At 39.9% G+C, this 12,226-nt stretch overlaps 1 protein-coding gene across 1 annotated transcript in view; it reads right to left on the bottom strand.

Annotated features, from left to right (window-relative positions):
• The window catches only part of khdrbs3 (KH domain containing, RNA binding, signal transduction associated 3), an 87,932-nt gene that overhangs the window by 32,379 nt on the left and 43,327 nt on the right, over positions 1–12,226 (bottom strand). The window contains exon 3 of the mRNA XM_041053761.1: positions 6,071–6,187. Coding sequence (XP_040909695.1) covers positions 6,071–6,187 — 117 coding nt within the window. The remainder of the gene's footprint in view (positions 1–6,070; positions 6,188–12,226) is intronic.

The following is a 12,226-nucleotide window of genomic DNA, read 5'->3' as shown; positions in this document are numbered from 1 at the left end:
TTTTTTCGCAAGGATTTACTGCAGGGAGTTTTTCCGTAACAGTTACATAATGAGGTTTGATGCTTCGGTGCTGCAGAGTAACAAAAAGACAAACAGAAAAAATTTATGTGGGTTGTTGTAAACTTATATTTCTGCACACAGGCAATCCTTACAATCCCTTCAACTGCAGCTGTCACATTTAACCGATTGCTTTTGTCTTCACACAGCTGCCTGTCCTCATAACAAATGTACACATGAAGTACGTTCTCTCGTGCACTTCATCATAATATCTGCTCTCCTTGCTGCGTATTTTCTCATAAGTGATGACTGTAGCTTCATCAAAACAAATTCCGCAACCCTGGGAGGAAAGAATATACATATGACAGGGAGCAATATTGACATTTTAAAACAACAGAGTGCCTAATGTAAAGAAAATGAGCAATCACTCAAGAGAGCAGTTTTATATTTATATTTCACTCAGTTTGGACAAAGAGTGCTGTCAAGAGAGTGTAAAGAGAAGTTCAATAAAAAAATAGTGAAGAATTTGGTTGAAAATTTGTCCTAAACATAAACACTCGGTGGTTCATTATCTGTTGCTGAGTTCAGGTGCAAAATCAGAGCAGCTGTTATTCTTTAATAAGCTCACTAACTATTTTTATAACAAATGACAAATCGAATTAAAAAAAGGCTACAACAGTAAAAGATTATTAAGTAAATAACTTGCACAGTCTTTCATCATCATTTTCATCAACAGATTGATGAAAAATAGATCAAATAGTGGACACACTGTTCAGCAAAAAGGTGATCTCTGCTGAAACACCAGAAATGTTGGCAAATCAAAGTTTTGGTTTACTGTGTTGTGTGTGTTAGTGTGTTGCCATGTATTAACACTGTGTGTGTTAGTGCACATACAAAGTACAGCTGAGGCTGATGGGAACCCGATTGGTTGTTCGGGTATTTGGTCATACAACAAAGTATTGAACACACTGAAATTTTGACTTTGTTCAATACCAAAGTAATAGCGATTCATTCTGAGGGGAACAAGAATGTCTGTACCAGATTTCATGGCAATCCATTAAATAGTTTAATATGTTTCAGTACCACAAATGTCAAGCTCAGGGCGATGCCCGATGAAAAGTCAGGAGTTCATCAATATTATTAGGATTCATCCTTTGAGGGTCAAAAAAATGTTATGGCAAGCAATCCAACGGTTGGTGAGAAATTTATGAAAGTGGTGGACTCTGGCTGAAACAGAGATCCTTCATGGTGTACGTGCTTTCAGATACTGTTGTTGTGGCACTGCCACTGCCCCAAAAATCAACTGCTGCAATAGACCCACATTTCACAAAGCTCTTATTTTCATGCATCTAACCCAAAAATGTAAACTCAGTGGTAACTCTCTTGACTGAATGGACCATATACCAAAGTTCCAACACCAGTTCAACCACCTGTTGCTCCCCACAGAGAGCATTAGCGAGTGGAAAGTTACAGATTTTACCTTTAAGCCTAAGAGAGCAGGGATTTATTGTTAAGCACCACTCGAACTGCAGAAAGTGGAGCAGATGTAACTCACTCGCCTCCACCTCTGCCTACAGAAACACATTTCATTTCAATTGCAACAGAAAAGTATACCATGTAAACAGTGACGGGCTGCACAGGCCATTCAGGCCAGACAGAAGCAGGCCAGTATAATGTTATTGATGGCAAGAAATAGGACAGCAAAAACCCAAATGTCTCTCACCACATTACACAAAGGAAACAACAGGTTTGGCGTCCCAGTTTCTCCTTTTCAACACACACACACACACACACACATACACAAAAAAAGTCTTCTCCGGGGCCTTTCCAATGGCAGCAACTTCCTCTTCCCCTTCTCCCTCTCCAGCACCATGCAAGCCAGTGTCTCTGATGTCACCTAATTATAAATAACCTTCTTTTAAGAGTGCCTGTGGTATGTTAATGATATGTTAATTTCACCCATAAATCTGTGCTTTACGAGCACAGGGCTCCTCTGCACATAGTAACCAGCACTGACGGTGCTGAGCAGAGACGGCTGCTTGCAGATCTGTCTTTCCTCTTTCCTTTCATGTGCTCTTTGGTATATTTTCATGAAAGGCAGACACAGAAAAAAAAACAAAAAAACAATCATTATCTTGTGCTTTAACTATCATCAGCCCAAAAAACATCAAGTCTAATGTTAGAGTATATCATCTAAAGACTTTCTATTTTAAAAAAAGAATCTGTCATTTTACTTCATTTATTCCATCCATTTATACCATCCATGTTCAAGTGTCAGTGTTATAACTGGTGAATATCTCATTTGGTCTGAAACCAATCTCTACATATGTCCACATCATTTGCATATGATACAGTGGATACTGTAGCCGTTTTCATACATGGGGGCTCATCTCCCAACGCTGATAAGAAGCATCCGAGATCCAGCTCAGCACTACAGCAGCTAAGCAGCCCACGGCAGGAGATTACAGCTGTCTGTTTCTCATATCTATTGGCAGCATCTTCTTCCTGTTTACAATTTTTATTTTTTTTTTTCTCAGTAAATCTGCTTATGAAAAGCCCTTCACTCTGGAAACGGAAGGCCACAACGCTCTGGACGCAGGAGCTCCTGCAGATGGAGCTTAGAGGTAAAGCATTCACATTCAAATGAAATATTTAAGGACAAACATTGGAAAATGGGGGCAAACTCTGTCTGAATGACAGGTGAAGCATTATAACTGTACTGTGTGCAATATAGCCGTCTACCGTGGGGATGAACTGCTCAGCTCTATCAGGCTTATTCATCTATATTTCTGACATTCAAAGTGGTTTATAAACACAAAGGCCAGATTTCTTTTTTTTTTAACATGGTAATAAAAGAAAAACATATACTATTTTTAAAGCTCTACGCTGACTGGAACCAGCTTATATCTCCACCTTTTATACCTCTCTCTCTTTTCTGTGAGAGAGAGGGTGGCATTCTTTTTTATTCACCGTTGAGCTACCTCTGCTATTGCTGTTTACAGCGCTTATAAATCGAAAATGTAAGACGCACCACTGCCTGTGCATCACATGATGTTCACATGAGGAAGACAGGAACAAATTCCCTGAAAAAAACAAACAGAAGATCCCCCTTCATAAAGGCTGAGTCTGCAAAAGGTGAAGAGACAGAGCAATAAAAAGGATGAACACGCAGACAGTGACACTATGATAAAACAATAACGCAGAAAACAGCATCTGTTTTCTGTTTGAACAGCTACTGTACAATCAGTTGAAGCCGCAAAACAGTACATTAATATGACAATGTCAACAGATCATTATTTACTGAGGCTGTGAGCTAAGTACAATAAAGTTTATAATTTGGTGCAAAAACGCTGTGTTACCCTGACCTTTATCACCCATAATTCATATTCTTGTTAATCGGATTTCAGTTATACCATCCCCCCTTACTATTTATTAGGAAGGGCAACACACAGCTGGGTTAGTGTGTTGGTTAGAGGACAGTTCTTACACATACAGACTGGTCCTCTCAGAAAACGAAGATATTTCTCTGCAGCAGCTCGCTAAAAGTTAAAGAGAGACAATGTGATTTGAAATGTGTTTTGTCTATCAGGAAAATTAAAGAGGGAGTACAAGTCCTGTGGAGCAAAATGGATGAGTTAATCACGGCGCTAACGAGGAGGGGGCGTGGAACACGGATGCCTTTACATCATCCTGCTCTGACAGCGGCAGGACAACCGAGGTGCCATAACCAGGCAGGGAGACTCTGACTCCGACAGCTCGGTGCCTTTCAACCTCTCTGCACTCACGTTCTTGTCAACACAAGATCAAGGTCCCGCAGCAGCAAATATTTGAGCAATTATCTCAGCTCTTTGCTGAGCTCTTTTTCTCCGCCATATGTAAGAGCTTTAAAGGGAATATCCTGAACACAGTACAGTTTCATCCTCCAACACGTCTATTATACTGTGATTTCTGAACTACAACTATACTACAGTTACATTCCCATCTAATGTCTTCTGTAGGATGAAACCTGTACTCCACTGTATCTCCTGTGCTGTCGGTCAGGTGAAGCCCAGAAGTACAGTACATGCAGTATTTTATCAAATATGTTGTTTAAGGCGATGGAGCCTTGCACGGTACTGCTGAAAAATAAGACAGCTTTGTTTATACTTGTCTTGAAAAAGCCTTTGGGTAAAAGTAGACCTGTCTTTTTGCTCTGCAGTGGCCCGGCTGCCTGACCTACATGAGGAATTTTAAGTGCTGAGAACTACAACGACACATGCTGTGCGGCTGCAAACAGAAAGTCAGCAGCCAGCTGAAGATAAAATAGTAGTTTTGTTGTGAGGGTGTATCCCTCTTCCCTCCTTAAAAAGAGGAAGCAGCGCTGCGTGGAGAAAGCTGTCAGTCATAAATCCCGCAGTGGGTTTGTGCAGACAGGTGAGGGCTGCCGAGGTCAGCACATCTCCATGACAGATCTTTTATCCCAGTGCTCAAGAGGAGTCGGCCATCAAAGACTATTGATCACAGTAATCAAAAAGAATGTGCCGCACGATAGCGAAAATCATCGCCGCCAACAAATCACCTCTGACAAACAGAGAGAGAGGAGACACACAGACGAGCTAAGTGAAGTCGATTTATTCCCAGTTAACCAGTCCAGTCTGCAATCAATTCAGCTGCTTAAGAGCCGCTGTTAGAGCCTTTTCTATCCTCTCTTTATGTACCAACATGACTATGGACGGTAGAAGTCGTTAAACTGGAATGTGTTTGAAATTTCCAGTTATAGCCTTTGAAGAAAATCCTGTCTTTCTCACCATAAAGCTCCATTTACATACAAATTACTATCAAGTGCATTTTTCTTCACCTGAGTTCATATGAAAACACAACCATAAATCTAGATCGAGAGTTGTCTTGTGCAAAGTCTGCACTTGATTTGATTATGTGTGTGTGTGTGTGTGTGTGTTTTGTTTGCTATGAGAGAGCAGGCTTTGAAAGGTGTCAGACGTGTTTGGCAGTCCTCAGCATCATTCACATTTCCAGAAACTTTTTCAATTTGTTTTCAAGATGAAGCTGTTTTTCAAAACTGTGCTCAGCCCACGTGACCCGTGAGCTGTCAGTCAAATATGGTCGGTCTGAGCTACTGAGGGCGATCGGCTCTGATTCAATATGAGACAAACATATCAAGCGTTTTAGATCGTCTTCTTCCAAGTTATGATATGAAGAAATAAAAATGAAAGCTTGGAAATGAGCAAGTGATTTAACACTCAATTAACAAAAGGTTTTTTGTCTAATTATCTAAAACATCAAATACATTTCAATCTAGCTGAAGTTGAGCACAAATTTCAACAAGACAGTTAAAGAAAATTTTATTTAACAATCATTAGATGGGAAGTGTATCTCCACAATTTTGAAAACACTGAAAAATCTGACAGAAAATTAACAAAAACAATACTGATAATCAATTAATATAATTTTAAACAAAAATAGCAAAACTGTGTCCTACTTTAAAGTGTGAATATTTTCTTGTTTTCTTGGTTTTATTGATAGTAAACTGAATATTTTTGCATTTTTGATTGTCAGTCAGACAAAACATGATATTTATAGACATCACATTGGGCTCTCTCTTTTCCACCATTTTTTTTTACTGTATTTCATACCCCGAACAGTTGATTTGTTATATAGGAAAATATTTCTGCAGATGAATTGATAATGCACATAATAATTAGATGCAACCCTACTTTTAATCTTTTCCATAACTGAACCTCATGAATAGTGAGGCTCATATTTGATGAGCCTATGTTGTCTCGCAAAAATCCACCTAATTTAGAACACAGAGAAAAACTGGAACAAGAGGACAAAGTCACCTCGTGTCAATGCATTAGTTCCTCAGAAAATTCTGGTTTAAGTTGGATTTTTCATTGGACCTCCTACATTAAAATTTCTCTTTGTTAACTTTAAAGTTAGGTCCAGCCCACCTTGACTTCAAACCATGTGACAGACTTACTGCAGCAGGCCAAGATAAAAATGATGTGGAGGTAAAAGAGTGAAAGGCGCCAGGAGAGCAGGAATAAAAAAATGAAATAACAGACTGGAGCGTTACCTTTTCTTTGTCTCTCATGGATCCTTTTCCGAGAATTGACATCTTTGTGAGAGTGTCCTCCTGTAGTCTCTTTAACGAGTTCCCGCGTGGCCCGAGGAGTTTGCCGACAAAGTTAAACTGCAACACAGAGCGAGAGAGCAGATCAATCAGGATCTGTGTGTTTGAGATAACGAGCAAAGACATTTCTTATGTCAATCACACGACTCAACCAGTGACTGAAGCTAATGGAAACTTATCAGCAGTTTTTCGTGTCCATGTCCAGATAGAATCAGCGTGGAAACATTTCTGCAATGTCTTATCCCAGGTTCACGGTGTCACCTTTTCATGGGTTACAGTTATATTCTGCATCACTGACACTCTGTCCAAAAATCTTAGCACTAAATTCACATGTATTTACAGTAGCAAGGTGGTAGGCTTCAGAATTGTAGAGGATACAAGAGGTTTTTTAACCAAAGAAGAAGAAAAAACATCAACTCTGTTTCCTGCATTCAAACAATTTATATTTGTCTTACAAATATATTTTGATGAAATTTGTGTTTGTGATTTGATTGTTATGTGACCATTAAAAAAGATAAGATATGGAAGCCCGGATGTTGCCTGAGAGATGCAAACTGGGGCAAACTGTCTGTAAAGCCCTGTTTTGCTTTTCCTAAATCTTAATTGCTGACAGCACACAAAAACAAAAACAATGTGACTCAGATGAATAAACAATATCAAAATTTTGATCAACTCAGAAGTTTTGAGGTTCATCTGGATTTTGGAGACTGTAAAGTAAGAAGACACTGTTAATGGAGAAACAAAGCGAAGAACTGGTTGGGTAAGAGACACATCCTTTCTATCACCAGTTGTAATTACGCCCTACACACTAGGGTATCGCTAATAAGTCTATAATTACCTATATCAGAAATCTTCTGTGCACAAGTTAAATAAAAATCAACTTTCAGGAAAACCCATGTTATTAACACACAGAGAACTGTCAAAATCTGTGCTACAGAGGCAGAGATATCCTGACCTTCAGTCCGTGGGTTCAGCTCCTACACTTCCCACAATGCAACAGCTACTTAAGTCCCTTTAGCAGTTATCTGAGACTTGACAAATCTCCTTCAAAGCCACAGGAGACAGCGGAAGACAACTGCTTTCCCAGGCTGAGTGGTACTTCCTGTGACTAGACTAGTGCACCTTTACACTGAGTATAACAACAACAACAACAACAACAACCCACTGACATCTAACCAGAGGTTTAACCAACCAAGTAATCCAGAGCAGCTTCAAACTGGTTGACCTGTTCAGACTGTAATTAATCTACACAAAAATCTAAAATGATTTATATACCATACCATGATTGTCCTTCGTTGATGGCTGCATCCTTTTGAGAAACAGTTCACAAATCTTTTACAATCTTTGAACATGAATTTCCAGCGTTATCACAACGTGTAATGGAGCTAACACTGAACTCGACCACAGCTGCCGCTTTCCCGTCCACCGGAGGCTCCCTTGCTTAGATTGCTTCACAAGGTCGCCACTTTTTAGCCATAAAAACCCAAATGTTATGCATTACTGTGTCGAGGTATGTTGTGTGCAGACACCCATCAAAGCCACACAACCTTAACACAGGCTAAACACAATTCCACCTGCAGCTGGAGATGGTCTGAGAGACAAAAGGAGAGTGATGCTGTTCTCCCGGTCTCCATGTTTTCCTTTAACAGTGAGTTATACAGCTGTCTCCCTCAACTATCTAGGTCATCAATTAGCTAACAGCAGGAAAAAAAACCAGCTAGTTTTGTTCTACACCTCACCTATATCTCACCCGCCTTTTGCTGCGAAGGCGAGTGCTTATTAGGAAGCTCCTGCCAATTCCTGGGTGAGGGATTTGAGCGGTGAGCTTTAGTGATTGGCTCTAATGCAGTAACTGACTGTTGTTTTTTTTTTTTAATCCTGGCCAGGCTGAACTCCAGCAGGTCTGGGCTACTGTATGTTCCTTCAGCTTTTATAATTACACAATGTCCAGTGACTGGATGTGATCATACAGCGCCCTATTCAGTCCCAGTCTCAAAGTAAATACCATGCCCCACTGTGCTAATACCAACCCGGCACTCGAAAATGGGAATAAGTGGCCACCTGCGAAGTTCTGACCTTGGACTGATGAATATGTAAGACAAGTCCAACTTCACATTGGAGAGTGCAGACTTTTATGCTAGCCTACCTCCCTTCATAAACTTCTTACATCACATGTAACACTGCAATGCTTTTGCTGAAATTTCTTTCAGGAAAATTCAATTTAAAGTTATATGAGCAAACAAAATGTGTCCTGCCTCTAATGTCGTCAAATTCACAACAGGGTCATCAAAGGAGACAGAATGGCCAGGGCGAGCAGAGGGTGTCTGGAAACGTTTTAAATGTGCTGAGTTTAACCGGTGTCCTGCGCATCCATCATTTCCACCTGGATAGAGCCTTGATCACTGAGCTGTGTCGTCTCTTCAACAATGATTTGCGGAGCCAGATCACACGGCCGACATCTCTCCGTGTTACTACAGCTTTTGTGCAGCCATTCCTCCTGACAGGTTGAGTATCGGACACGGTGTCTGGGATGTTTGTGTGGATATCTCAGTCTTCCCAGCGCCGATGGATAAAAATGCATGAACAAGGAGAAAAGCTTGTTTTTCTGATCAAGAACAAAGTGCCACTGTGTTGCTTTCAATATTACAGAGCAGGAGCCATATCAACTGTGCATGCACAGGCATCAGGCTGTGAACATAAAGAAGCAAATACACAGCAACAGAAAACTCAGACCAACTATGAAGCTGAACTTAACTCAGACATATATTTACTATGTTTGCAGGCTGAGGTTCAGGGAAATTAGGGACACAATTAGAGTCTGGCTTGTTGGTGAACTGAGGACAGAACTAATGCCCTTTTTATTTCATCTGTGGTGGACAGTTCACAGCATAAAAACAGAATCAGATGAGAAAAGGGTGACAGCGCTCTTGGTCTGAATTTGAAAACCAGTCCCCCGCGTATCATCATTACTCTGTGCTAACGAACTGATCTTACCAGGGCACCTGGAGAAACTAAGCCACTGAAAACAGACTTTTAATTAAAGATTACTTTATTAATTTTAGAATTTAATTAGTCAGATTTTGTAAACAGTGTGAGTTAATTCAATTACTGACCTGTGGGCAAGTTTTTAATTTAATAATTCTGTCAGAAAAATAAATTAAAGGCACAAAAAAAAAAAAAAAAAAAAAATGCAGTGTTCATTAGCAGACTATTTTTCCCTATTAATTCATGTTCTTATTTAATGTTAATTTGGAGGGACATCTATTGTATAAACCAGTTTACTTATCTCAGATTTGTTTTATGTTTATTTTCTGTTTTTATGCTGTTGGTATGAGTGCAAAATAGCAACAGATTATTCTGAGAGTGTGGTTAAAGGCACCGCTAAAGCACAGCAGCTTACATGATAAGGGTCTTAATCTAGTACTATTGTATGATCTGCAACACTCTCTCCTAAAAAATCCAATTATATTTTACTAATTTGCTTTGCCAATTGTGTTTGAATGCAAAATGTAATGTGTTTCCTGGATTTTATTCACTGGCAACATTTTTATCCAATCAAGAAAGTACAACTTCTGTACAGAAAACTATTGCAGTCATGTGGACTTTTCTGGTAATAAAGCGAGACCACCATGTTTCTCTGACTGTAGCCAAGTGCTGCGAGTGCCTGAATGTAAACATCAAAATGTTAATTGTGCTTTAGTTGCTACAAGCAGATATCGTAATGCATGAGCGGATGTTCAAAAAATCATCAACATTTTGAGACTTTGCGTACATGTTCATTAGAAATAGTTCATCATAATGTTAATAAAAACTAAAACATCTTTCAGGTGGCATTGTGTTTCTCTGAAAATGAATTTATAGTTGAAAGTTACATAAACATAATGTTTTAGCTTAAACATACTGAACTCAGAGGGTTAGTTCCCAGGCTCTATGGGTATAACTTTCTTCAGCTTATTCTCATATTAGACATACACTGCTCTGAATCACTTCAGACTCTGTCATACATTATATAGTGATATTGGTCTCGGTATAGTGGTATTTGTTTGACACTATTTTAAGTTCTTGACTATTTAAAAAGAGATCATGAGGATTTGCTTTACATTTATTTGACTAATGCCAGTAAATGTCAGACAGAAGTCTTAATCTGGACATTTAAACACATCAGAGCCCAGTCAATACATAGCGCGCGCACACACACACACACACACAAACACACACAAACACACACACCTCCTCATATGGACAATCCAAATATACGAGTCTTACTGAACACGTAACTGTAATCCCTGCTGTTTATCACATATCAAAATCCGCCCGACTCCCACTGTGATTGATGCTTTGGGGTTTTGCTAATGCTTTAGTTATCATGAGGGATTATGTGACTTACAAAAACCTGCCTGGGCTCCTGTACTGGTTCATGTCATTAGACTGTGTGAGAGGATTGTGCTGCTGCTGTCTGTAATCACCAGAATAAAAGCTGATGTGTTTAATCACAGGCTGTTGCCTGCTGCGCCGCTGTGGTGTTAGGTGCACAAAAAATTGATACAAATAAAATAGGAAAAAGAGGCAATGACTGAAATTAGACAGACAAACAGGATTTGAATTGTTGCACTTTATCCTGGTTGTCTGTTCAAACAAAAGAAAAATGTCATGTGGGTGATTAGAAAGACAGCGGACACAGGTAGAGAAGGAATTTAGGATTAATCACACTTAACTTGAAGGGGGTGCAGGGAGAAGGGTGGTGGTGGTGGGAGGCTACACATCTGAGATCTTTTCATCATGTGCTAAATGTATTACAGCGAGCCTGGCGATGGGTGTGCTCACACAGAGCCAGCGCAGTGATTGTGCTGAGGACAGCAGGACAGGAACGACAGCAGAAGGATAAATCACCGCTCCCAGTGCGGAGAAAAGCCACAGTCTGAACTGGAAATAAACCAGTGGGACTCCTTACGCCTCGCTAATGGCCTGCAGTGCCTTCTGCCAAAAGATGCTTTCTGAGACAGGGCCCACAGATCCGGCAATTGTACAGATGAGCACTGATGGAGCATCCTTGTTCAAAAGACGGGATATTTTTAGTTCCTGAGTAGGTGTGACATTATGTGTCATATCAGTTAAATCATGATTTCAAATCTTAGACTGTCTCAGTTTCTGTAGACAAGGTTTCAATTAAAGCTTTTCCTTTTCTTAAAGAGCTGGTGGCTGAGTATTTATAAGACACAAATGATAAAAAGGAGGAAAGCTTTCTGTGTTCATTACACAACAAAACCACACCATGCTACACTATGTCATCACTCTTGCCAAAATCTTAGAAATTCATCAGCGCTGGGTATTAAAAATCAGTGCTGAGGAACAGCTCTATTTTATCTCAGGGGATCAGCAGCGTGGAACTTGCTGCGTGGCGTCCTTACCCGCTTCATTTTGATAAAAAGCTATGCTTGCAGAGGATGGATTTAACCTCTCTGCACGTGCTCCTAAATGGCTATTTGGAAAATGGCTGTGCCACTTCAATGCCAGAAGCCAAAAGGTGATGCTCGCAGCTCAGAAGAAAACCCATTCAAGTCAAACCGATCACTCTTGCCATTGCTACCTGTCAGACAGAACAAATTGAATTTGTCTTCCTTCGGTGGCTTGTTGGAGCTCTAAACAGCGTATTAGTGGCTCTACTTATCAAAGCTGTCAAAGCAAATCTGTTTAGCTCTGAACCTGGGAGACTCAGATCAGCCTCCAGATGACACTACATTCACACGTAGCACATAGTCAGTGCTCTGCAAGATTATTCTGTAGAACTGATTTCAGCTCTACAGCCGAGTGCATGTGATTACCAGCTGATTAATGACTCTGCTCACAATTCACACAAAACCACCAAGTAAGCTCTGATTTGGTGATTAGCAGGTACAAAGACATTTAGACGTCTATGTTAAAAGTAAAGGTTTTTAAAAAACATCTGAGGTTCATATAACTGCTGTTTCAACAGCATTCCTCTGACTATATTTCAGTTCTGAAGCAGGACACAACTGCACATTGAAATATAGCCACTGAAATCCAGTTGACAGAATGGCTACGTGAGCTAGCATCTAAAAAACTTTAACCAGCAAGATT

This window comes from Toxotes jaculatrix, chromosome 13 (genome assembly GCF_017976425.1).
Source record: "Toxotes jaculatrix isolate fToxJac2 chromosome 13, fToxJac2.pri, whole genome shotgun sequence".
In the NCBI taxonomy this organism is placed as follows: Eukaryota; Metazoa; Chordata; class Actinopteri; family Toxotidae; genus Toxotes; species Toxotes jaculatrix.
Note: the sequence above shows the minus strand (reverse complement) of the source record. Positions and strands in the feature narration are given on the sequence as shown.